Source organism: Pistacia vera, unplaced genomic scaffold (genome assembly GCF_008641045.1).
Source record: "Pistacia vera cultivar Batoury unplaced genomic scaffold, PisVer_v2 Contig607, whole genome shotgun sequence".
Taxonomy (NCBI): Eukaryota; Viridiplantae; Streptophyta; class Magnoliopsida; order Sapindales; family Anacardiaceae; genus Pistacia; species Pistacia vera.
The window spans coordinates 127752-154038 of NW_022196454.1; the positions used below are offsets into that span (position 1 = coordinate 127752).

Here is a 26287-nt window from a genome sequence, read left to right on the forward strand (position 1 = left end):
TCGCCTAACCCAATCCAAACCACTCAAATTTCTTTTCTATTTGCTTTTTTTTTAATTATAAAGAAATTTATATATTTTTAAAAAATAGCCGATAATTTTGATGGAAGTCAGCCAACACTAAAATTATTGTATAAATAAAAATTCTCTTTATAATTTAATCAGAGCACGGCTGGAATCAAACCCAGTTGAGTGGAGTCATACGTCATTAGAGACTGAATGAGCCATTTGTTCTGTTCTAAAATATCTCTCCCAACACCGCACGGCCCACACACACACACACACACACACACACACACACACATCGCTAATCTAATTCAGCTCTCTCGAACCGCTACAAAAAAAGTCATATTGACACGTGGCATCTCCGAGTAAAAGAAATACAATAAGCATTAAATATGATATCTAATCTCTTTCAAAAGGGAATAAAACCAGAGATATACCCTTCTAAACAAACGGATATTCCAAAACTAACCCCCCGAATATTCTGCTCTTACAGTTATATCTCCCTCTCTCTCTCACTCTTTCTGATCCTCATTTTCCCTCACTTTTCTTTCTATTTTTCTCTCTAATCAAACATGAAATTTGGTAAGAGCCTCAGCAACCAAATTGACAAGACCTTACCTGAATGGCGAGACAAGTTTCTCTCCTACAAGGACCTCAAGAAGAGGTTGAAGCTCGTGGAGCCTAATAAAGGTGGTGAGAGGCCCAACAAACGGCCCAGATTCGACGAGTCCACGGTAGCCGGAGATGATAATAAGACTAGTGATACTATGTCGAGGGAGGAAATCAATTTTATAAGTTTGTTGGACGACGAAATGGAGAAATTCAATACCTTCTTTGTTGAAAAGGAGGAAGAATACATCATTAGATTAAAGGTAAGTTCATTCTCTTAGTTCGTTTCGCTTGTTCCGTAATTTTCTTTCGCTTTCTCATGAAACAAACATGGAATAATTTATTAGGATTATAATATCTTAAGTTTAATTTGGTAGAATGAAGATAAAAACGGAATATTTTTAGGTCACGTTGCACCCACTGAGATCTAGATGTCTGAGAACTGGACCGTTATGCTGCTATTCTCTTGGCGCTTTGCCGTTACTTTCGTAAAACTAACTTTCGCTATGTGCCAGCTGTCCTATTGCCAACTGTTTCACACCCTAGTTATAATGTTATCTTCAGGACTCAGGAAATTTTAGAATAATTCCATGGCATATTCGGCTAATATGCGATAGATGTCAAGTTGTGCTTTTCTGCTTTTTGTGTCAGTAGGTGTTAACTGATGTAGTTTGAGCTGGTAGTGGGGAATGAATAATTAGTAGTTTTTATTACTTGAAAGCTTTCTTGTTAAGCTGACTGTGTTGAATATGTTGCGACTCGATATTTTAATAACTACGATGGTTTAATGGGTCTGTAACTGATGTGATAGCTGATTTTATTCCTTTAATTACGTAACATCTTTATTTTTCTTAAAAAATATATTTCATAACTTCGGATTAATTTATTAAGAAATTTAAATTACGTGTTAAAATAATAAGTAGTTTTTATTAATAAAAACTTGATCGTTGGCTGTGTTGAATATGTTGTGATATCGTAATATTACAAATAGGGTCAACGGTAAATACCCAATTGGTCCCTATTGATATGATAGTTGATTTCATTTATTTAGAAAATTAGTTTAAATCCTAAGTAATGTGATAGTTGATTTTATTTGTTCAGTTACGTAACGTATTTTACCTCTTTTAAAAAAGAAATTATAACATTGGATTTGAGTTACAAAACGATCAAAAGGTATCCATAAAAACTTTATCATTGGTTGTGTTGAATATGTTGCGGTATTATAATATTACAAATAAAATACTCAATATGATAGTTGATTTTATTTATTTAGAAAATTGGTCCTAATGGATGTGATAGTTGATTTTATTTATTAGTTATGTGCACTATCTTTTTCTTTTTCTTCATTTAGAAAATTAGTTTAAATCTTAAGTAGTGTGATAGTTGATTTTATTTATTCAGTTAGGTAATGGGTTTTGCCTCTTTTAAAAAAGAAATTATAACATTGGATTTGAGTTACAAAATGATAAAAAGGTATCCATAAAAACTTTATCGGCTGTGATGTTGCGATATTATAATATTACAAGTAAAATACTCAATATGATAATTGATTTTGTTTATTTAGAAAATTGGTCCTAATGGATGTGATGGTTGATTTTATTTATTAGTTATGTGCACTATCTTTTTCTTTTTCTTTATTTAGAAAATTAATTTAAATCCTAAGTAATGTGATAGTTGATTTTATTTATTGGATTTGATTTACAAAACGATAAAAAGGTATCCATAAAAACTTTATCATTGGCTGTGTTGAATATGTTGCGATATTATAATATTACAAGTAAAATACTCAATATGATAGTTGATTTTATTTATTTAGAAAATTGGTCCTAATGGATGTGAGAGTTGATTTTATTTATTAGTTATGTGCACTATCTTTTTCTTTTTCTTTTTTAAAAGGAAACTATTACTTTGGATTTGGGATACAAAATGATAATTGTCAAGTTTGATTTCTTCAAGAATTGAAATTATGTGCTAAAATGTAATAATTGATATTGACAAGTTTGTGGTGTTGGGAATGGAACGCAGGAACTACAAGATGGAGTGGCAAAGGCAAAGAATTCCAATGAAGAGATGATAAAAATTCGGAAGGAGATTGTGGACTTCCATGGAGAGATGGTTTTATTGGAGAATTATAGCGCCCTTAACTATACAGGTATTTTAACATTCTCAATTTGTTTTCCCTCTGGTTGATCAAATTTTAAAATGAACAAATATAGTATTAACCATGTATTAGAGTGCATTGATTCCGTAAAATATTTTGATCTCTCGTTGGGTCAAGTATAAGAAGCTTTTTCTCAAGTGGAACTTAGTTATTGTTTTTAAAGATATAGAAACTGAGGCCCCTTTCTGATATGAACATATGGCCTTAGAATATGCAATGGTGGTTGTGTTGTTGTTTATGAGATCAATCGTGGATGTAATTAATATGGCTGTAAATTACAGGATTGGTAAAGATACTGAAGAAGTATGACAAACGAACTGGTGCTCTGATTCGTCTACCATTCATTCAAAGGGTATTGCAGCAGCCCTTCTTCACTACAGACTTGCTTTACAAGCTGGTTAAGCAATGTGAGAAAATGCTTGATAGCCTCTTCCCCATAAATGAAAAGCCAGTTTCAAAAGATGCGCCTGATGGGGAAGACGGTTGTGATCCAACTTCTTCGGCAACAACAAAGGATGGTGATATTCTTTCAATGCCCAAAGAACTTGCAGAGATTGAGTATATCGAGAGTTTATACATGAAGAGTACTATTTCAGCATTGCGGGCTTTGAAGGAAATTCGGAGCGGTAGCTCCACTGTTAGCGTTTTTTCATTGCCCCCATTGCAAATAAGTGGATTGGACGATACATGGAAAAAAGTCCCAGTTCTGGAACAAGAAGCCAAGTAATTGGACTCTGTCTGAGCAGATGGATAGTACTGAAAGAGATTGCCTCTTTCGTTTTGTATCATTTATTATTTTATTTTATTTTTTTTAACTTTTTCACGTTTCATGTATCTATGGACTATGATGGATGCTTTAGATACTAACACACATGTAAAATGTTAAATTTAGGGTGAAACAAATTAATATAATCATAAATATATGATATGATTACCTTAGGGAGGATATGAATTGTTTTTTATATTTCTGGATCTGAAATTTTATATGAAAGTTAAGACATAAAAATTGTGATGGATTACGTTTTTAAATTACATATTTGTTTTAGTAAGAGCATCCAGAAAATAAATTTTCTCAAAGAGGACAGACTCTAGATTTTTTTTTCAATAATTATCAATAGCAGATGTTCATCAAGTATTTAGCCTATGAGAAGTTGGGCTCCAGAGGCTCAAATTCTGCTTATAACCAAGTGAATCCCTCAGCAAATCCAACATGGTTAATCAATTTAAGCAATATTAACAGATCAATAAACCAAACATACAATATTCAACAATCGATTCAGTTAATCAATTAAAATACCATTGAAATATATACATTCAATGCCTTAGCTTTGATACCGTTGTAAGTAAATCGATGGGGGTAAACTCAACGAAAAACAAAAATATTTTCCATTAATTACTCTAATTAGCTCAAAATCAGAGCCTGATATATATATTACGAACTAAACATAAGATAATCAGAAATTCAAAATAAATTTTTTGATATGTAGCATTTATCAAATAATATTCTACAACTAAACTTTTTATTACCAACTAGTGCACATAAATCTTTTTTTTTTTTTTAATAACCAAGAGTGTCCGGGCTAACTTACGTGCATCTCAACTAATCCTCCGAGACGCTAAAACTACTGGATGGTTAAAAGCTCTAGTCGTTATCCTTATTAGCACCAGAGCAGAGACTCGAACTTATGACCTTTTGAGTATTACACTCAACTCAGCCACCCAATAGTTTAGTGCATATAAATCAATTTCAACTCTTGTATATAATGGTGTAGTAAAAAATGAGTAGATGGGTAAAAATTAAATAATAAAACAATGAGAGACATTAAATTATAACTTTCTTAAATAAGGGGGTTAACACTTAACATTGTTTACCCTTGCGGACCGGCAATCCAAAGGTTCACAAGGGATAAAAAACATTACCATCTTGTATTATAGTATTACTCTTTGGCAATGTTTTAATAACCAACCCAGGGTAAAACCCAATAAAGTTGTCAGGTTCGAATTGATCAGCCGATCAAACCCGGTGTCCAAAAGTTTAAAATTCAGTAAATATACCTTTAAAAATTATGTTAAGTCCCTACAAGTTTACAATTTAGCAAACATACCCTAAATACAAATTGGCGGTCGACTGGTTGGCAACGATGACACACCAAATGCAATCTCAATCATCCTTTGAGCCATTTTCCAGAAAATCTATCCAAAATCGGTTCGATTTCTGCTAGATTTCACTTTTGTCGGCGTTGACAACCCTCCTTATCACCATGAAAATACTCCCCTTAACCTCTTGACCAAAGCCCATCTCACCCCATCTCCGTTCGCCTCACCAATCGCCAACAAAAGTCGTCTATTGCTGCCACAGGTTTTTTTTTCGATTTTCGATCGATTCACTCACAAAAAATGACCTCCGTCGCCACCATTGCACTTACTGACCCTTATTTTTCAAAACCCCCAACATCTCGACCTTCTATTGTTCTCCGATTATCATCCTGATTTCAATGGTTTTCATTGAATAGGGAAATTGGTAACTCGGCTTGGTGAAGGCCTTGGGTCCTGGTAGAACCAGTTCAACCGATTGGGCCAAGATGGGCCAAGTTTTAAAACACTGCTCTTTGGTATCAACCAAAAAAGTTTGGGAAATAATTTTCATCTTTAGAAGGCTGAATAACAATAACAAATTACTGGGCTGCTAGAGGCCGATCTGCCATTGGACCATTTGATTATGGGAACGCTTGGGCGTAAAGCTCACATATGGGAAAGCGTAAAGGTTACAGAAAGTATTCAACAAAAACCATCCCGGAGGGTAGAATGCAGATGGAGAAATAAGAGGGTTTTAGTTTTTTTTTTTTTTTTTACCCTTACAAAATAACGTGAAATTAAACTACAAGTTTTACACATAAAAACAGTCTAAAGTTCAATGTTACCCTCCACCATTAATTTCTTTTGACGGCGTCAAATCCAGCGGTGGTATTTTACCAAAATTCAGAATCTTAGGGATGATTTGTAAAATACCCACAAATTCAGTATCTTATTTTACTTTTGAGAACCTTAGGTGGTTGTTGCAATTAACTTGATAAGGAAGAGTTTTGTAGATGATTTGGATACTGATTTTTTTTATTGAAAGCAGATGAAACTTGTTATAATGAATCAAAGTAAAAGAAAATGGTTTCTGACGATATAAACCAAACATAATTTGGTGTTGGCCATATCCTTTATTACTCCATCCACTCACTGCAAATGTCAAATGGTGTAATATTAAAACTGCTATTCACTTGTGGTGTGGTATACAATGATTGGTTACATAAATATCAAAAACAAATTAAAAGAAATAAAAATGGATGACACGCACTATTAACCAGTATATCTAGGATTAGTGTAATGTTATCAAAGAGTATATATTTAGATAAGCCATTAATTTAATAGTGAAGTCAAGATTGTCGAGTAAAGAATTGAAATGAAAATATCAGTTGACAGTTGACTTGTAAAATCAAACAAATATATGAAATTTTACCTTATTTTTTAATGCAATTTCAGTTTACATATTTTAATAATCCAACTAATTAATTAGTAACAGTTTTGACATCTTAATTTGTAAAGGAACATTTATTATATTGGAATTTCCATAAAACATACTCACTGTATATAACAAAACATTTTCCAGAACCTTTGTAACAACTCCAGAAGTTGCTTTCATGGGCATGCATGTAAAACAGTTCAGCAATTCAGATTAAAGAGAAGTATATATATATATATATATATTTGAACGCCCTACTACTAGCCATGCAGGACCAATATTGGCAAGTAGAATCATATATTCATTACATACATTCAAGTGGGTAGCTAAAAATCATCCATGCAAACACTAATGTGAAAACGATCAGCTGAATTTAGGGAAAAAGAAGCAAGAACAGAGAAAATAAATAATGGAATGGAAAAGAGGAAAAACGCGTCTAGGAACAAATTAAAGTTAAAGTTTTGTTGATAAAGTAGAATTCTCCGTTATTCGATATATCCTTTCCTTCAAAACCAACAGGAATCACAATCAAATCCACCTCCAAATTTTCCCTATCAATAAACAAACAAAATTAGAAAGAGGTCTGACCCCTATTTCATTAATGGTCCCACGCGTCTCCACTACATAAAGTGCATGGTAATGTGAAGACCAAAACATCAATGAAGTGGACAACCAGTTAAGCACATATAGTCATATATATATGTATGTATAGCTACTAGGTTGTGCTACAAATTGCTGGTACCCAACTCGAGATTCGTTTCAAATTGTTAATGCTACAAATGGAAGGCATGTGTTTATATTTCCTGGTGGTGATATTGGTGATGGTTTTGTCAGTACAAAGCCAAGGAGGATTGAGACCTGGGTTTTATTCTTCTTCATGCCCAAAGGCTGGGGTGGTTGTCAGGTCTACAGTTACATCACACTTCAACAAAGATCCCACCGTAGCACCAGGTTTACTAAGGCTTCATTTCCATGACTGCTTCGTGCAGGTTGATTTCATCATCTCCTCCTTACTTTTGTTTCTTTTTATACATACTGTAATATAAATAAAGAAATTCAGAATGAAATATTTTATAGCTATCAGTGAGGCTTAAATGAGGTATGCATATGGTTCTACTAGTAATTAATTGAAGTGACGTGGACATGGGTATATTTTACGCAGGGTTGTGATGGCTCAGTGTTGATTGCGGGGTCTTCGGCTGAGAGAAACGCGTTGCCAAATCTCGGATTAAGAGGATTTGAAGTAATCGATGATGCAAAAACACAACTAGAGGCTTTGTGCCCTGGTGTAGTGTCATGTGCTGATATATTAGCACTTGCTGCTCGTGATGCCGTTGACTTGGTACTTGTTCAACTCACGTGCTTGATTTTTACGCATGCTCAATCTGATTTAAGTGACTACTCATATTTCTATATATATATATATATATATATATACACTTTTATTCAGAGTGATGGTCCAAGCTGGAAAGTGCCAACTGGTAGAAGAGATGGCAGAGTTTCTTCATCATCCCAAGCCTCCAATTTGCCTTCACCTCTTGATTCCGTCGCTGTCCAGAGGCAAAAATTTGCTGCCAAAGGCCTTGACGATCACGATCTTGTAACACTGGTCGGTACGTAGTATTAGTGCCCTCTTTATCTACCACTTTAAGTTACTTTTAAATGGAATCAGCAGTATAATACATAATACGGGTTTATATGACAGGAGCACATACCATAGGGCAAACAGACTGTTTATTCTTCCGATATCGTCTGTACAACTTCACAAAAACAGGCAGTGCAGATCCTACAATAAACCAGTCGTTCTTGGCACAACTCCAAACCCTTTGTCCCAATGGTGGCGACGGTTCAAAACGTGTTGCGTTGGACATAGATAGCCAGACTGATTTTGATGTGAGCTTTTTTAAGAATATACGAGATGGTAAAGGAGTTCTAGAGTCGGACCAAAGGTTGTGGGGGGATTCTGTCACACGTAGTGTCGTGGAGAACTATGCGGGCACCATAAGAGGATTACTGGGACTTAGATTTGATCATGAATTTCCAAAAGCTATGATCAAAATGAGTAGCATAGAAGTCAAGACTGGTAGAGATGGAGAGATTAGGAAGATATGTTCAAAGTTCAATTAATTACAAATTAAAGGGCAAAATAAACCAGTGTTTAATTTAAGCGTTAAAGTGGGAGTGCAGAAATTCTATTGAGATATTGTATAAGGATTACAGAAGTGATGTGATTCCACTGATGCAACTATTATAACTACGGTTAATTTAGCCATTTAGGTGAATAAGGAATATGTTGCTTGCGGCGAATATCAGTTCAAGAGAAGGACATTACTTACTGTAAAAAAAAAAAAAAATAAATAAATAAACCGTCGCCTGAGAGATTCGAACTCTCGCGGGGAAACCCCATGTACTTAGCAGGCACACGCCTTAACCACTCGGCCAAAGCGACGTCTGTAATAGGAGTGTTTGAAAATATAATATTCTATGTAAGAAAGCAACAAGATTTATATAATATTCTAATGAGAATTATCCACCCCTGACTCTATTTGCTCAGGATTTGTTATGATGTTCTGTCACATGCCAAACATGTCTTAAATTTAAATATTTATTGATTTCTCTTTTTTTAGTTTTTTTATTTCTTTTGGTTTTTTAAGCATTATTGATTTTTTTTTTCACATTTTTTGTTTTTATAATAAGTTTTATTTCTTAAATAAATGCACTTCTATTAAATATTTACTGGGTAGTAATATTTTTTTAATTTTGATCGTTAAAAATTTAACCATAATTAACAAAACTTTGTCTACTATTTTGTATTTTAAAACAAGTTAATGAATTTTTCCTACCTAAATAATGATTTAATGATACTTTTTTTACCGATAAACTTTTAAAATATTATTTTATTACCCAAATTTATATTATGACTACAAACATAAAGTAAACTCGGTATAGACTATTGAGGTTTTTGAAGAGGGGAGGCTGATGAGTCTTTTAGTGATAAAAGATTGGATTTTGATGGGAATTTGACTTAGAAATGTCAGTTGTTCAAACTCTAGCTATTTGATTACTGACGATTGGCGAGATTGACAAGAATAAAATTTGAGAGATTTTGGTGAATGATGATTGAGGAAGAGAATGATAGTGGTATGATGTCGTAACGATACCATAATTGAAAACAAAATATTCGTTATAAAAACTGAAAATAAAGTATAAATTTAAATAATAAAATAATATTTAAAAAACATTAAGTAAAAAACTATCAATTATACTATGCATACTCCAAATTTTTACTAATCAACCTACAACATGATGTGGCGTCTGACGTGGCAGTGTCAATTTATCTGCCACGTCAGTCACTTGCCACATCAGACAACTAAAACAAAAAAAAAAAAAATTTCTGAAATTTTTTCGCGCTGGGTTACAGAATGAACTTTTGCCTCCAAAAACTTTGCCTCCCTAATCTTTGCCTCCATAATCTCAATCTTAATAACTTAAAATCTTCTCTCCCAAATCCCAATCTTAATNACATGCCAAACATGTCTTAAATTTAAATATTTATTGATTTCTCTTTTTTTAGTTTTTTTATTTCTGTTGGTTTTTTTAAGCATTATTCATTTTATTTTTTTGCGTTTTCACATTTTTTGTTTTTATAATAAGTTTTATTTCTTAAATAAATGCACTTCTATTAAATATTTACTGGGTAGTAATTTTTTTTAATTCAGATCGTTAAAATTTAACCATAATTAAAAAAACTTTGTCTACTATTTTGCATTTTAAAACGTGTTAATGACTTTTTTCTACCTAAATAATGGTTTAATGACACTTTTTCACTGACAAATTTTTAAAATATTATTTTATTATGAACAAAGAGTAAACTCGTATAAACTATCAAGATTTTTGAAGAAATGAGGCTGATGAGTCTTTTGGTGATGAAATGTTGGATTTTGATGGAAATGTGCTGTAACCATTCGATAAATTTAAGAGGTTTTGATGAGTGATAATTGAAAAAGAGAATGATAATAATATGATGTCATAACGATACCAAAATAAAAAATAAGAATATAAATTAAAATAATAAAATGATATTTTAAAAACTGAAAATAGAAAAGTATCTTAAATAATTATTTGAATGTGAAAAAGTCGTTTACTCTTTTAAAATTCGTGTTTCCGACATAATTGTCCCGACCATTTGATTGAAGGACAGAATCCCGGCAAAAATGCAGTCGTTTAAATTAGAAGGAAAAGAAACTTCCAACACTTAACATTCCACACACATCTCCATGTTGTCCACGGCACACCGCACAACACCACAAAACAAACGTAGTCGTTTTACGTGTTTACCCAGCAGTGCTCCGCTTATTTCGAAAACGTTGTCGTTAAAACAAGGCCACCTGGCATGACATTACCCTGACGAAATTCTCAGTTTCCATAATAATTATTTAATAGAAAATTATAAAATCCATTGGCGAAGGTTAGTATTGAATATTGATAGATAGAATTGGAAACCAACGCCAGAGAGACCATACTCACCCCCATAAGCAAAGACCCCATTAATTATTTATTAATTTTATATTAAAAATTATTGATATCTGTCTATTTACATATATCCGTAGCTTTGGCTTCAAGGGTAATTGAACCCACTCTTGCTATATTTTTTTCGTTTTTGTCACTTCATCGTTGCCGTACACTCTTTCTTCTCAAACCAAACTGATTAGTTTTCAACGTTCCAATGGCGTCTCTTACCTCAATTTCTCAGTCCCAATCTTTTTTAATCAGACCTCACCTCACAACCACCAACGCCAACGCCAAACCTAGTGCTTTCGGTTCCAGTTTCTTGCCAGTTCAGTTTCAATCATACAAAATTGCTAGAATGCCTCCGAGAAACGGGGTCGTTGTGGTGTCCGCAGCAACTGCTGAGAAGGCAAGAAAGCGTTACCCAGGAGAGGCAAAGGGGTTTGTGGAGGAGATGAGGTTTGTGGCAATGAAATTGCATACCAGAGACCAGGCTAAAGAAGGAGAGAAGGAGGTCAAGGAGCCTGAGGAGCGTCCTGTAACTAAATGGGAGCCTTCAGTTGATGGATACCTCAGGTTTCTTGTTGATAGCAAGCTGGTTTATGATACTCTTGAAGGGATCATTCAAGAAGCCCCCATTCCAATTTGTGAGTTTTTCATGGTTTCGTAGTTGTTGATGTTTTTGAATATGATTGTGTTGGTTTTACAATTGTGTTTAGTATAGGGTTTAAGGTAGTTTTAGTGCCACCAAGTTTTTGTTAAGGTTGTTTTATCATTATGAATTTCAGAACGTGCTTAAGAGAATTTGGTACTTGTGTTTTTTCTGTCATAAGAAGTAGGTTTGATTTAGTCTTCATTTATGTGGGATCACAAATCTGCGTGATATTTGATTCTGTATTTTTGGCTTTATTTAAAAAAATGGGCTTTATTTCTTCTAGTAAATCATAGAGCCTTCCTAAAGGAAATAGTTAATGCCTTCTCCTCAACTTCTTCTACAGGGAAAACGGAGAAATATAGGATGATTTTTTAATTCTAGCACTTTTTCCCTTCTTCCCTCTTTATTGTTTGAAGTATTCTTCTTGGATGAATTTCTGTAACTCCTATCAATTTTATAATTTACAAAGGTCCTCTCTGATTAAATTTATTCATTGTCCACTTTGCAGCAGGTTTCCATGCAAAGTATGCAATTTTTATTCTTAAACTGCGAATGGGCCTCCTGAATCCTCATTAAACAGAGTGTGATTTACCACAGAGAAAATTAATTTTTTTTTTTTTTTTTTTTTGCTTGTTCTAGTTGTTCAATTCTTGAACTGAAGTAGAGTTTGATGTTTAACTGCTAGATCTTGGTGGGATATCCTTTCGTATAGCTGTGCAGTGCTAATTATGAACCATATTTTGCTAAATTTTTTTTTATGGAATCTTAATTAGTATTTGCTATCTGCTTTTGTCTTCTCATTGGTAAAGAAAAGAGAGGTAAATTGGGGGTGTTGCACGTGTTGACTGTTAAGACTGGTTATTTTTTTGTGTGTCATATTACATGCCTAACCTAATTTATAATTTGCTACATTACTTCAATGTAGATGCTGAGTTCAGAAACACAGGACTGGAAAGGTCTGAAAAATTGGAAAAAGATTTGGAGTGGTTCAAAGAGCATGGGTATACCATTCCAGAACCATCTTCTCCTGGTATTACCTATGCACAGTATCTTAAGGAATTGTCAGAGAAGGATCCTCAAGCTTTTATTTGCCACTTCTACAACATATATTTTGCCCACTCAGCTGGTGGTCGAATGATTGGGAAAAAGGTATTAGCTTAAAAATGTGTCTTTGATATTATTTATGTATGTGTGTCTGGCATGAGAACAGTTTTGTGAACACAGGATTAACATGCACAATCTGTGTTAGACATGACACCGGAACTGCCCCTAGTTTCTGTTGTGCTCAGCTTGTATAATTTTATAGATTACTTGGCATGCTGCCGGGTTAGGTATTATCTTTTTATCTTTGCTTACTTTTATTCTCCTTTTCTTTCTATACTAGGTTGCCGAGAAGATACTTGATAACAAGGAATTGGAATTCTATAAATGGGATGGTGAACTTTCCCAACTTTTGCAGAATGTAAGAGACAAGCTGAATAAAGTTGCAGAGGTAAGTCGCTATTCTATTGCATATTCTTCTGTCAACCTTGCTTTTCCTTTGATTGAACAGTCCATTTTCATCTATAAATTTAAATCTTAATTGAATAAATTTTCCATACTAATTTTTAAATTTGACAACACAGATGGATAAATTTTTATTGCTTATCAATATAGTGAACTAATACATGTATTTATATGTGGGATTACTCAGAGCTGGACTAGAGAGGAGAAGAACCATTGTCTGGATGAAACAGAAAAATCGTTCAAGCATTCAGGGGAGATCCTTCGTCTAATATTATCATGATATGGATGACTGCTTTGCAGTCTTTGTGACCTTGTGTAAGTAATGGCGCAAGCCTTAACATTCTTGTTGATATTTAAAACCCTTTTATTTTTTCCTGTAACTTCACAAAACATTAAATTACTATGGTTGTGCATAAGCCAAACTCTTATTCAAGATATGATTCAATCTATGAACTTTGGTTTAACCATTTATGGATGGGTATCTAATTTTTCGTGATCTTTTGTGCCCTCGATTGATATTTGGGCCATTGTATTAATTATATTCTATGTGGATGGTTGGTCTATGGAAAAGCTAAGAAAGGCCATGTAACAAGAGGCTAGAATATTTTTGGAGATCTCTCTTTGAGGCCTTCCAACATTCTTATAAGCAGGAGCCAGATAATTCTGATATATGTATGTGCAATTTACAGAAGAGTAATATTTGGAGCAGTGGCAAAATTCAATTCAACTACTTAGAATATATGTTATTGTTATATGTAACTGTAAATTGAGTTACAGATATTGATTCTTCATAGGTTTTTGACATTGTTGGCCATTCCGCTTCAATTGCTTGCGCCAGCTGCTCTCTCTCTCCCAGGGTCCTTGGACTGAGAGAGCACCCAGAGTATAGTATAGAAGGTTAGAGTAGTTCCGTTTGGACCTAAACCAATGTTGAACCCAAAATATTGATGTTTAGAGTTAAAAGATGAAATTTTAGAAAAGTCTGGAGTCAAGTTTCTGAATGTAATGGCTACTGACCACTGTATGAGTCAAATAGAGATGAAATGAAAGTTGTTGTTTTCGACCATGCTAATTTGTTCCTTAAGTGAAAGAATAGGCACATTAAATGAATCATGTCAATACTTTAAATCCGAAAATTTTGTCAATGAAATGATAATGGGACCTGGGTTCCCTTTGGAGATCGCTTTTACTGTTAAAAAGAAGACTTATATGTTCAAAAACAGTTTGGTACAAGTGTTCTTCTAACGAGGGCAAACTTAGCTACGTCAACCTAGAAACATTCATTCATGCATAAAGCAAATCCCTCAAGCTCCAAAGGAACCACTAACCAGGTGTCTTCCCAAATCTAACACATTATAACACAGATTTTTAACTTCATCATTTAAATAAGACATCATTTTGATTTCTCCATTAATCACGTGGGGTGGACAATTGTGTAAACATGTATAAATAATTTAAATTGTTTTTAAATATTAAGCGGCGCCTGTAGCTCAGTGGATAGAGCGTCTGTTTCCTAAGCAGAAAGTCGTAGGTTCGACCCCTACCTGGCGCGTCTATTTATATTTTACTTTTCTCATTTATTTTATTTATTTATACTTTATATTCATTAGTTTATTTATTTTTTCTCATTTATTTTATTTAATATTCATTAGTTTCTTCCGACATATGTTTTTATTTTTATTTAATTTTCTGATTTGCATTCTCTTGGGATATTGTAGCTCATTTTCCTATTTATTCCCAAGTAAAATTGTATGTCTTTAGAAAAACTTTATAGTAAAAAATATAATTATAAATAGGAATAGAATTATGAGAGTCCAATTAGGAATTGAAATATAAATCCTATTAGGAATAGAGTATCCCATATACTACCTATAAATATAAGATTGATAATCAATTCAAGGTTACGAGAGAATGAGAGAATATGAGAATACAGAATATTTGATGTAAGGGTTATTAAACACCATGGGAAGAGTGTCTTAGAAACTAGGATCGTTTCCACTTTAGTTATTAGGTTGAGCGTGATTATAAACTAGAATAGTTTCCGTTTTGTTTTATATACTAGGTTTATAGTGTTGTGTACTCTTATATATCGTGTTCATGAAACTATAATAGATTTCTTTTTTCTATAGATGTAGACGGATTATGTCGAACCATGTAAATATTGTGTCTCTTTATGTAGTATAATTTTAATCCTATATTATTTATCTTGAAAATATGTTTTTCGCTGCACGATCTGTTAACACATTCAATTTTATTTATTGCTTTTATTGTTTAGTAGTCCCAGTTTCTAAACTTAGTCATTTATTGATTATGTTCTTGAAGATACTATAAAATTATGAAGTGTCATAAGAACAATAACTTCTTTTAAAAGTTTTAAATAGAGTATTTTAAGGAATAAGATTTCTTTGGCATGAGAACTAGGGCTAATATATGGCTTTCTCAATATTTACTTTTGAGCGTATTCCAAGTTTACTGGACTGGTTTTCTACATTCCTAATTCGTTCAAGTGAACTGTGGACTTGTAGACCATATTAGTTCTCTGTGTCAATTAAGTATTTAATTGAAGGAAGTGAGCCAAAATCTACACGAACAACTCTCAATTCAGATTAAATTTGAATGCAGAAAATACTTGAATTACATCATCGATACTGAAAATAGGTAAACAAATACATCATCAACATTACAAAATTTCAGCATATCCTGGTTGGTTTGGAAAATTTGGAAATTCCACTCCAAATAAATGGTACAAGACTTTTTTCATACGTCTGGAACTGTCGTATGATGTATTATATGACTGCCATTCAACGTACGAACATAACAGAACCTAATTAACACATAGCTTGGCAGGCAGACACAATTTTACTACCTCTTACTCATCAAATGTGCTCATGAATCCACCAATAAACCCAGCTCCATTACAATTCCCACACAAAATCTCTCTCTTCCCTCTGCAACAATATGTATTTAATAATATCAAATGCTCGTTAAATCCAAAAAATAAACAATAGTACAATCTAAATAGGAGGCTGCATGGAAGCAAATTTCAGATCATAAAAGTCAGGAAAAGAAGTTTGACAAATTCATTCATAGCATATAAATAGCTTGATGTAAACGTTGATAACTCAGAGTGATTTGTTGTAAACTATCATATAGAAGAGATCAGTGCCTATTATACAATACTTTCCAGGTTTTGAATCTAAATGAAAACCTCACATTATGTTCTCTATGTTTCAACAATTTTACCATAATTGGAATGGATTGTTTTCAGTGCACTTGAATGAGATACCATAATGACTCTGATACTACGTCAATAAAATACATGCATGAAAAGGGACAAATGGAAGAACTCCTCTTTATAGTCTACAATGACCTTAACTTACGGAATTCATGGTGACAAAGAAAATAAAAATAATGAAAAAATTAAAAAGTGGAAAATCCATGGTTTTGTAGGTTTGAAACTATGTTTTGTTACAACAAAGACATTACCATAGTAGATTACTTCCTACATAAAAACTATTCAGTCAAGCAAACCGGAGAGAAATCCCAAAATTTTGAAGTCTAAGAAGGAAAAAAGAAAAAATGAGAGGGTTGGAAGAATGAAAAAAGAAAGAAACTTAATTTCTTTGATGGTATTGTGAAACTATTATGATGAGAACCTTAAAAACCAAGAATTAAGAAAGAAAAACACAGTTTTACATCAGTACCTGCAAAGCCAACATGATCCGCCGGCTTTAAACTGTCCATTGAAATGATCCACAGAATTAACTCCAGTACCGTTGCATTGAGAACATTGTTTGGCACCTGGTAGTTTTATAGGAGATTACACAGTATATGAGCTATAAGTTATAACTATATATTGGTGGTAATCTCAGAAAATAAACAAGAAAAGAAATAAATTAATTTTCACCCCAAGAACCTGAAAATGATACTGGCAAAATGCTGATGTATGGTAACAATGTAAAACCTTTTTACAAGAATGGGAAGCAAATCTAAAAAGACTAAAATAGATTTAAAACCACCAGCACAAGGATGAGAACAACTGTACTTCCAGATCAGTGACCCATATCCAAGGATCACTTTTGAGGTGTTAAAAACAAACGTTTAAACACTCCAGAGGGAGACATCACAGAGACTGGGAGAAAACGGATAACTTTATACCCCTGATGCCATATGCAATGACTCATTATGAAGTAAATTGAATATATGTTTCTAGTCTGTCATTGACTCTTTCCAACATGAAGTATTGAAATTATGCACCATTCCACACGCAGAAAATATATAACAAGGAGAAACGGAAAAAAGAAAGGAAAAGAAACAAAATGAAAAGAAAATAAAAGTAGAGTAATATCACTAAATGCTGATATATATGAGAAACTATTTCAGGCTCAAACATCATGAATCAAACGACTGAGAATATCAACAAAGCATCTAGTCTCAAACATCAAGATAACACTAAAGTGGTAATTGACAAGCAATACTCTGCTTACCATTTCCTTCACAGTCAGCACAGACTATGCTCCTTGGTTTGGCGCTTTGATTGCTATCTGCAGCCTGTTGAGCCAAAATGAAAGAGAACTTGCAGTCAAATAATTACAAAGGAAGATAACCGAAATTTCAGATCAGTGTAATCCAACTGAACTATAAAACATAGTACCTATTGCAGTGCTACATCTTAGTTGTTCACAACAAGGTATAGAATTTTGCTACCCATTTGTTCTGGATCTACGTTAATGTCACAGGCAACCAAATATTATTAAAAAGTTTCAATCTATATTTATTGTCCTTCCTAGAATTTTTGCACCACCAACAATAATGAAACCACTCCTTGCTGCTGCACCAAATTATTAACCAACTGCTTAACACCTCTACTCATCCCATGAAGGTCTGAAACAGCAAGTGCATTGATTTATAATTCAAGCTTAGATCGCATTACCACCTGAACATATCAAATTCTATTATGTATTTTGGTATCACATATATAGAGAATCTTTGCCTCTAGTTTCCCTTCTTGACACATCATCTATCCTGCCTTAATAGTATGGGTAACATTCTAGTGATTCCAATCCTAGAATAGAGATATGAGTTTTTACGGTGTCTGTCAGGCTATCAACCTTTGTTACCAGCTTACTTGCATTCATTAAGTTTCACGAAAGATTAAATAGCCCATATGCAATGCACCATTCAACTAAACCTGGTGATTTCAAGCCACCTCTTCGCTATCCTAATTGGCAATTACCCAAATGGGTTGAGCCAATTAGTAACATTGTTGGAGAATTGAACCTAGACTTATTTGTCAGTGAATTCAAGTTCAACAAACAAATTGGAAAGTTTGCACCGTTCAAAAGGTAGCGAGCTGAAGTTGGATAAAATCTACAAATGAAACAACTTCTAATAAATAAGACAACAAATTCTTTACCTTAACCTCTAAAGATCGAATTTTGGCAGTTCTTGAGTTGTGAAACACTTCATTCACCCGGATAGACTTTCGAGCAACTGAATTGTCGATAGCTATACCTAACAAACAACACGAAAGGGGAAATATTTTTCAAAAACATATAATCAAGTAAAATTAAATACAGCAATTAATGTGAAAAATATTCATATCGAAATACATGCATATGCATATGTATGTCCATACCTGGCTTGTTCGGGGATTTGAAGGAACAAACGGGGGAGAAACAAAGGGAGTTTGCCATTCTCGACAGAGTTTTTGTTACTTCTTTGTATATTGAGAAGTGAAAGAATTCTGCTTTATGTTTTTGTATTGGTGGTGGTAACGAATAAATACAGCCATCACTAGATAAGGCTACCTCACCCTACACACCGAAGAGAAGGGACAATTTTCTCATTGAATTACTTAAATAACCTTTCCTAAGGTGATCAGACGAGGTCGTTTACAGTTTCAAGGATGTCGTTTTAAGAATGACAACAAGAGCATATCCGTCAATTAACATCACATTATCATGAAAAACCCAAAAAAAATGTTTCAAAAACAGAAAATGGCTTGCGCTCTCTTATCAAGTCCTATCCTTCTCTCTTCACAAAGTAAGCATTTAAGCTTTTTCTTAATCATCAAAATTGTAAATTTGCCAATGTTCTAGTACTGTTTTGTTCTTGTAACTTCTCTGGTGCTTTCTTTAATATATTTCTTACAAATTTTGTTGCATTCTCGTTAATTTTGTTGAGACAAATAGTTAAAAACAATTGCATCGGGAAATGTTAAGCTGTTCACAGTGGTGTTTATACATTCATATGAAATTTGAAGTTGTATGGGACTAATCATGTGCTAACGAACAGGAAGGGAAGTGGGGCTATATGCGAGGAGTTGCAGTAGCTCATTTTATGAGAAAGTTATATATAAACAGAGTTTTTTGAGAAGAGAAATTGGTAGCATCCGTGGAGGCAGAGTTGTGGTCGCCTCAGTGGTTTATAATGCTACGCCCTTTGCTTATACATTTCTTCAATTGTTTTTTTTTTTTTTTTTTGGGTTAATTTTTAATGACCTTATCTGTTGGACTTTTCAGTAAGTTACATCAAATAGAAAAATGATTACCCAAAACAGCTGGTAGAACATTGGTTCCAGAAATAAGAATTTTTATTAGATTGATTTTATAAGCTTACTTTTGAGTCCTTAAAAAACTTGGATAATGAGTTTCAATATTGATCAATTTTTATTCTGTTTATTTTTTATTATTTGCATGTTTGTCAGCTTGGAAGGAAGGTCAAGAAAAGAGAGACTGTGATTCCTGAACCTGATTATCGAATTCCAATTGTACTACTTGGTAGGTAACAGTGATTCTTTTTTGTGCTTCCTTTATGGCTTACGGCCTCTTCTGAGATATGTAGTTAACTAGTTACAAGGATCTGTCAATAAAGAGTTTATGAATGATATTGAAATTGTGAAAGTGCACACCAACTTTTATTTTTCTTTATAATTTTTAATTTTCTTGAATTCTAAGTAGCATCAAAACTACGACTATGATAATTCACGAATATCTTCAATGTTTACATGTACTCATGAAGATGTAGATGGTGTAGTAGCTAGTACCACTGCCAAGTTTACATGTTCCAATGCATTCAAGCTAGTCTTACATTTACATCTTCAATGTGTCAGCATAAAATTTGGATTTGTAGATAGTGTGTCAAATCTGAGAAACAAGTGATTTTATTAAGTTTGCTTTCTGCCTATATTTTTGTGTTACTTCTATACAAAATAAAACTCACCTTTCTTATCATTGACCCAATCATAGTGGTTAGACCTTGATGAACCCGTTCACCTTGATCATTGTCTGTTAAACATTCTTACTTTCCTAAACAAGATTGTATTTATGCTGTAAATTTTGATATATATGATGTATCATGTTTACTGAAACAGGTCTAGCTGGTGGGTTAGCTTATAATGATAATTTATTACCTGCTGCACCTGTTGGACTCCTTGGATTACTGCTGCTGTTCCAGGTAACAATAACTGGAAATTCACAGTTAAGAAGCGGACCTTCAAAAATCTAAATTTGAAAATGTCTAGTCAGTAATCATGCCAACCATCTTTGATCCCATTAATAGATGCATATTAACTTGTAAGAATTATCTAGTTGAGATTCTCCCACCGATAAAGGATAAGTATGCATTCAATGTTATGTTCAAGAATTACTTTGTTTAATAAAACACCTATCCTCCTTTTGTCATGTATTGCATTTTGATATCTATATTACTTTTTTCTTCTTTAACTGAATCCAGCTAACACTTGCTCCCTTCTTCCAGACTACACGAGTGAGATTTGTCTTTGACGATGAAGCTCTGGTCAGTACACTCAGTTTTCCAACGTTGGATTTGTGCATTAAATTAGATGGAGTGATCTTTTAAAAATCAAACTTTCTGTTGAATGAATCATAGGTGATAGTTTCTACTAGCTTGAGTGTTTGTGTTTAATCTATATAAGTTTATTCTTATCCTCTTTCTTTCTTTCTATTTTTCTTCTTTTTAGTGCACTGTACGCGAGAGACAATATCAGTTCATTATGATCAATTGTGATATTCAAGAGAAGTGTTTGATTATGCGCACATGCATATGTCAGTGAGGGATACATAGAGAACCAGATTAATTAATCTTTTTTGAATTTCTTTTGTGTTTATTTTTTTTTTAAATTTTTCTTATTTCCTGCATATTTCAGCTATCCTCCAAAATTCTTTTTACTTTATATGATGTTTATGGTTGTAGGAGGTCAAAGTAGGGGAGCAACTTGATGATTCAGGTGAAAATGTCTTTGTAGGGGGGAAAAACCGTTGGAAGTAAGTGTTCTTTCTCTCCCACCCAACTTTGGAAAAATGTAGGCAACTTATTAAGTTATTTTTCTTCAGATACTCAACTTTTGTGAATTGGGAGCTTTGGTGGCCAAATTTCCCCATTCTGGTGTATTTTAAAGAGACACAAACAAAGCCGGAAGGACAAGTTCACTTCTTCCCAGTAATTTTTGTAAGTATATCAGTAGATGCAAAAATTGGATTCATTACTGATTTGCTTATTCTTAAGTATCTTCCTTTCTTCTGCAAGTGGCAGTTAAGCTGATCTAACCTCTGAAATGGGCCTACAGCTTAACAGGGAGGGTGGCTAAAAACTTGAATTTTTATCTGAATTTGGAATATTAAATCTTAAAAATTGAAGTTAAAATATGAGGTATAGAGTTCAGTTATTATCTTACTAGGGTAATGAACTTAGAGTGCTGATACTTCTGTAATGCAATGCTTGATTTGTGCTGTTTTTCAATGTTGAAAATAGAATGGCAAGCAACTATATGATGTTATGGTGGAGAGAGCCGGCCCTTCAAAAACTAGTGGGCCAAAATAGTCTTACAGTCTGGCTTGTGACTCTGACTGTGAGGGCACAAGCATCAAATAATTAGGTATCACACTTCTGTCAGCATCTTACATTCATATAATGTGTTAGCTAAGATCAGAATTAAATTTTAAGAAGTCTGCTTTTCCTCTTTCGTTCATGTATTCATTTTTCTTGCAGGACATAAATGCCTTGCCCCTCATTTGAAGCTACATATGTTTTATTGTATCCGGACTGTGTATGAGTCGGATCAATCAATATAATAAAATATTATTTTATTGAGGTGAGGTACAGTTGTTAGTAAATCCTTCATTGAAAGTGTATATGATTAACAAAAAATCAAATATTATTGTGCATACACTGGGATTTCTAGGTGTTGTAAAAAATTCCTCATCTGCGCTTAATTATGTTATTTATTCATCAAATTAAATTTTTATGGTGCTAACTTGGCTTACCATGCTTGAAATCCGGAAACTTAGTGAGCTTTCAAGAAGTAAATAGGAGAAAGGAAAATAAGTTTAAATCTTAGTTTGGGTTTCTTTTATGATAGAAAATCCCAGCAATCTGGTTATTTGACTGTTTTATATTCAGAAGATTTCTTCTTTTCTGTTTCGGATTCGTATTTAACTAAGCTTCAAATCTACTTGGATAATAGTCCCATTCTGCATACCCGATATGATGATTCAAGATGCCGGCTTTACAAATGTAAGTATATGCCATTGACAGTCTTGCCCCATGTTTCTTTTACGACGGACCAAGAAAGTTTTGTTTGACAGTAGAAACATGGAGTTGCCCATTATTCTTTGGAGATAACAATACTTGTGTTCCTCTAAACCGATGGAAGGGATAATAATACTCTCCCAACTTCAGAAGTAATACCATTTTTCCCTGTTGAGATTCATAAATTAGGAAGAGTAATAATGTTTTTCTATTCATCATCTTAGAAGATTCTACTGTCTAACTTCCTTCTGAGGTACCTGCCGAAAACCGTTAAATGATTAAAGGGTTCCACGCACAATTCTGAAACAAGTACTAGCCACTCAGTATTGTTGCACAGCCATATCATTACACAAGGGTGAATAATTCGCGAGTGAACCATACCTTGTCTGAGGACATTATTACGCCTCTAACCATTCAAAAAAAAAAATAGAACAGAATGGAAATAACAATTTCAATGAAATAGGAAACAGGAATCTAGATGAAAAAATAACACAAAGTAATCGTTGATCTATAGCTTCATTTGTGTTCACTAAAAAAGTTCGATGAAACAGTATATGTAGGCCATCCAACAGAACATATAAACAGAATATATAAATGCTCAAAAATACACATCCAACAGAACCGATGGAAAAATACAAGCATATAAATGGACCAAAATTTTAACCAGGATGCAAGCTCAACAGTGTTGGATCTAATCCTAAGTTCCCCTTCACTTGAATTATAAACTCCAAGTCTCCTACAGCAGGTGGTTGCTCTGAGCAGTTCAGGAGCTGCTGTCTGAAGCTCAGTCCATATATATATGTCAGTCAGAAACCAGTGGGATTGTGTCATCAAAACCTTTTACTGTTAAACATATTTCCCTTAAAACAATAAAGAATTACGTGCGGTCAGCAAGAATCCAACTGCCGTTCATCAGGCAAGTGAAGACAGGCAAATCAACAGTGCTGTGGTTAAATTCTCTTTCCCAATGCAAAATTATGCCACTTTCATTAATCTTTGATGCAGTGGGCATCTGTACCATGCTGCGAGCAATGGTGATAACCCACACTATATAGGAAATCTCTAATCTCTTTGGCACTGCTGTTGCTGGCTTGCAACAAACGCTCATCTTCCTCATAAATTAGGTAGGGGGCTTCACCTTTCTTTCTTGATAGTAACTTTGTGGCTCCTTTTAACACGTGATATTCCCAGCCCTGAACATCAATTTTCACGAGCAGCACAGGCTCTGACTGTGGGATTACTTCATCAAGAGGGATGGACCTTACTTGAAGTGCAATTTCTTCATTGGACTTGAATGCCAACTTTGCTCCCGTCGCCGAAACAGCACTATTGTCAAGACGACCAACCAACTGGTAGTGTAAATAAGGATTAACAAAATCAGCATGACAGACTGAAGATTTTAAATAAACATGGTTGAAAGTGATGGAAGCTATCAGAAAGAATTTCACTAGAACATATAAAAGTGTTGAGGAATTTAGGATTAGGAGTTTGTGGAAAACACCAATTCCTAACAAAAAGAAATTGATGGATAACGTTCATCCAAATTTATGTAAACTAGAAACAAGCATGAGTGCCTCTATACCCGATCAACTCTTGCAAAAATTTCAAAGCAGGAGTCTTGGTAATTGATTATTAAACATTCAAAATTATTTATTTTACAATTTAGCATCACAAATTTGCGCACTATTGCCACAAAACTTCACCAACGATGTAGATCAACTATCTTAGTAAGCTAAACAAGGAATATAATTGCTGATAGAAACTTTAAGGATTGTTAATGCCACATAAATTGCTACTCCTAAAATCAAAAAGTAATGAGTTCATATAATCACCAAATTTTACATATGAGTAGAAAAATGTACCTTGTGAAAAGTAATATTTCCAATCCGATCAGATACAGCAGCCTCAAAAACCGTGACCGAATCCTCAATTCTATTAAACCAAATCCCGTCACAAATCCGTTGCAAATTTTCAAAAACAGGCTCGAAACTCAACACTCTAAATCCCATAACAGCAGCTGCAAAAGATGCCATCCCCACATTAGCTCCCACATCCACAACCAATCCCTCTTTATTTTTCTTGTCTTTCATTCCCTCCAAAACCTCCTGAATTGTCTCGGAAATATCGGGTTTCCTAAAGGGCTTCCCCTTCAAAAACCTCACAATGTTTTTATGAGGCTTGTCGGGCAACTTTCCAAAATCGGGAAGAGAGTAAATAAAGGGGTATTTAAGATTTTCGACAATGTTAGCAATGATGGGGTAGGATTGGGGGCAGTTTTTGCAATTAAAAGGAGATATTGAAGAGGATTGAAATTGGGTTTTCACAGAAAGATAAGGATTAGAATTAGGGTTGTTTGAGGAAGTAAAGAAATAGAAGATGAAGAGGAGAAAGAGGGATATGAATAAGAGGAGGATTAGGGGAAAGCGGAGTCTTGATTGTTTGGAGTCTCTCTTCCAAGCATTTGCCATAACGAACTAATTTTCCGGGAAATTTTGGATTAGATCTGCGAATGCAAAGAGACATACACTGACAGTGTGCAACTGCAGCTATGATGAAAAAAGAACGTCCTGCTTTACTTGCCACTTACCAGTTACCACTCACAATTAAGAAATTCCCGAGTTAATTTAATCGCCACCCTGACCCTCCTTTTTTTTTTTTTTTTTTTTTAATTACGGGATTTTCGGACCGATTTACGTTCGTCTGAAAAACTAACAGTGATACCCCAAATAATGGTTCTATCTATCAATCTATGTTAATTAATCGTAATTGTGTAAAAGGTAAAAAAATGCCCACAATTTATTTAAGATATCTTTTTTCTAGCCCTTGGGAGTTTTATGATGGTGGTTATGAGAGTAAACTACCGTAACGATTTTGAAGGTAAACCACTGTAATGATTTTGAGGGGTTTTTAGTAACGGTTTTTAAAACATCCAACCTGTACTGTTTTGATAGTTTTTTAAAATGATAAATTTATATATATGCCCCATAAAAATACCCTAACTTCTACCAATACTTGAGAGTTTTGTTTTTTTAATTACAAGGTAAGATTTCTTTATTTGTTTTCTATTAATTAGTATTTTATAATTTCAAATGTAATAAAGTCTTTTTATCCTTCTTCGTTATTCTTTGTAACATCTTGAATGATAAAAAAATTGTAGCTCCACTTCTATCTAGAAATGAGATTTTAATAATTTTTTTTCATGATTGCTTAAAATCATTTTATATTTAATATGGTTGAAGACGCGTATAATATGTTTAAAATTTTTTTAGATATAATTGAGATAGTTTTATAATAGATAGGGTATTTGTGAAATAAAATTTTAAAACCAACCAAAACATCCCGATTTTAGATGCTTTATAAACCCCTTAAAAATACACTACATTGATTCTAAGGGGTTTTTGAGCCAATCAAAACCAGTGCATAAAAAATCTAACAAGTAATACTTTTAGAACACTTCAAAACCAATCTAATTAAAAACCCCTCAAAACCAAAAAAAAAAAATCTCCCCAGCAAATCATATCAATTGATGAAAATATAAAATGCAAGACTAAATCTAATATGTTTCAATCACTTTTTAAAAATACTAGATTAAATGAACTAGATAATAGTAGATGCGTTAGTAAACCAAAATCTTTAAAGAGAAACAATTTATCGTTTAAGTCAATCCTTTCAAATTTTGAGAATTAGAATCAAATTAGCAAGGTGATTATGTATGACCAAACCCCAAATCACGCAAAACGTCTAAATTATCTTTAATGTTTTTGTCTTGTTATTATTAAAA

General features: G+C 33.4%; 6 protein-coding genes and 2 non-coding genes across 9 annotated transcripts; 5 read left to right on the forward strand and 3 right to left on the reverse strand.

The window, feature by feature from the left end:
* Positions 1–449: 449 nt before the first annotated feature.
* LOC116110580 (SPX domain-containing protein 1-like) lies at positions 450–3607 on the forward strand. Its single transcript, XM_031396791.1, has 3 exons — positions 450–875; positions 2638–2764; positions 3055–3607. The coding sequence occupies exons 1-3, from the start codon at positions 576–578 to the stop codon at positions 3498–3500; spliced, it is 873 nt and encodes a 290-aa protein (XP_031252651.1). The 5' UTR covers positions 450–575; the 3' UTR covers positions 3501–3607.
* A 3424-nt stretch (positions 3608–7031) lies between these two features.
* On the forward strand, positions 7032–8773 carry LOC116110583 (peroxidase 25). The gene is made up of 4 exons (XM_031396793.1): positions 7032–7273; positions 7447–7626; positions 7735–7897; positions 7990–8773. The coding sequence occupies exons 1-4, from the start codon at positions 7055–7057 to the stop codon at positions 8409–8411; spliced, it is 984 nt and encodes a 327-aa protein (XP_031252653.1). The 5' UTR covers positions 7032–7054; the 3' UTR covers positions 8412–8773.
* On the reverse strand, positions 8652–8733 carry TRNAS-GCU. The gene has a single exon. It is a non-coding gene; the product is annotated as a tRNA-Ser (tRNA).
* A 2001-nt stretch (positions 8774–10774) lies between the features above and the next one.
* On the forward strand, positions 10775–13425 carry LOC116110574 (heme oxygenase 1, chloroplastic). 2 transcript variants are annotated; one of them, XM_031396782.1, is made up of 5 exons: positions 10775–11440; positions 12222–12266; positions 12374–12597; positions 12833–12940; positions 13142–13425. In XM_031396782.1, exons 1-5 carry the CDS (start codon positions 11011–11013, stop codon positions 13232–13234), a joined length of 900 nt encoding a protein of 299 aa, XP_031252642.1. In that variant the 5' UTR covers positions 10775–11010; the 3' UTR covers positions 13235–13425. The 2 variants fall into 2 exon arrangements, with proteins under 2 accessions (XP_031252642.1, XP_031252643.1); XM_031396783.1 differs by lacking the exon at positions 12222–12266 and having other exon boundaries at positions 10779–11440.
* Positions 13426–14433: 1008 nt separating this feature from the next.
* On the forward strand, positions 14434–14506 carry TRNAR-CCU. Its single transcript has one exon. It is a non-coding gene; the product is annotated as a tRNA-Arg (tRNA).
* Positions 14507–15580: 1074 nt separating this feature from the next.
* LOC116110582 (protein BUNDLE SHEATH DEFECTIVE 2, chloroplastic-like) lies at positions 15581–18751 on the reverse strand. The gene is made up of 5 exons (XM_031396792.1): positions 18593–18751; positions 18371–18468; positions 17442–17505; positions 16659–16755; positions 15581–15902 (listed from the first exon to the last, which is right to left on the reverse strand). The coding sequence occupies exons 1-5, from the start codon at positions 18648–18650 to the stop codon at positions 15824–15826; spliced, it is 396 nt and encodes a 131-aa protein (XP_031252652.1). The 5' UTR covers positions 18651–18751; the 3' UTR covers positions 15581–15823.
* Positions 18752–18949: 198 nt separating this feature from the next.
* Positions 18950–22073, forward strand: LOC116110585. Its single transcript, XM_031396795.1, has 9 exons — positions 18950–18999; positions 19252–19379; positions 19664–19736; positions 20330–20412; positions 20716–20754; positions 21172–21242; positions 21312–21426; positions 21730–21853; positions 21967–22073. The coding sequence occupies exons 1-8, from the start codon at positions 18954–18956 to the stop codon at positions 21796–21798; spliced, it is 624 nt and encodes a 207-aa protein (XP_031252655.1). The 5' UTR covers positions 18950–18953; the 3' UTR covers positions 21799–21853; positions 21967–22073.
* A 908-nt stretch (positions 22074–22981) lies between these two features.
* On the reverse strand, positions 22982–25106 carry LOC116110579. Its single transcript, XM_031396790.1, has 2 exons — positions 24369–25106; positions 22982–23855 (listed from the first exon to the last, which is right to left on the reverse strand). Exons 1-2 carry the CDS (start codon positions 24972–24974, stop codon positions 23496–23498), a joined length of 966 nt encoding a protein of 321 aa, XP_031252650.1. The 5' UTR covers positions 24975–25106; the 3' UTR covers positions 22982–23495.
* Positions 25107–26287: the final 1181 nt, after the last annotated feature.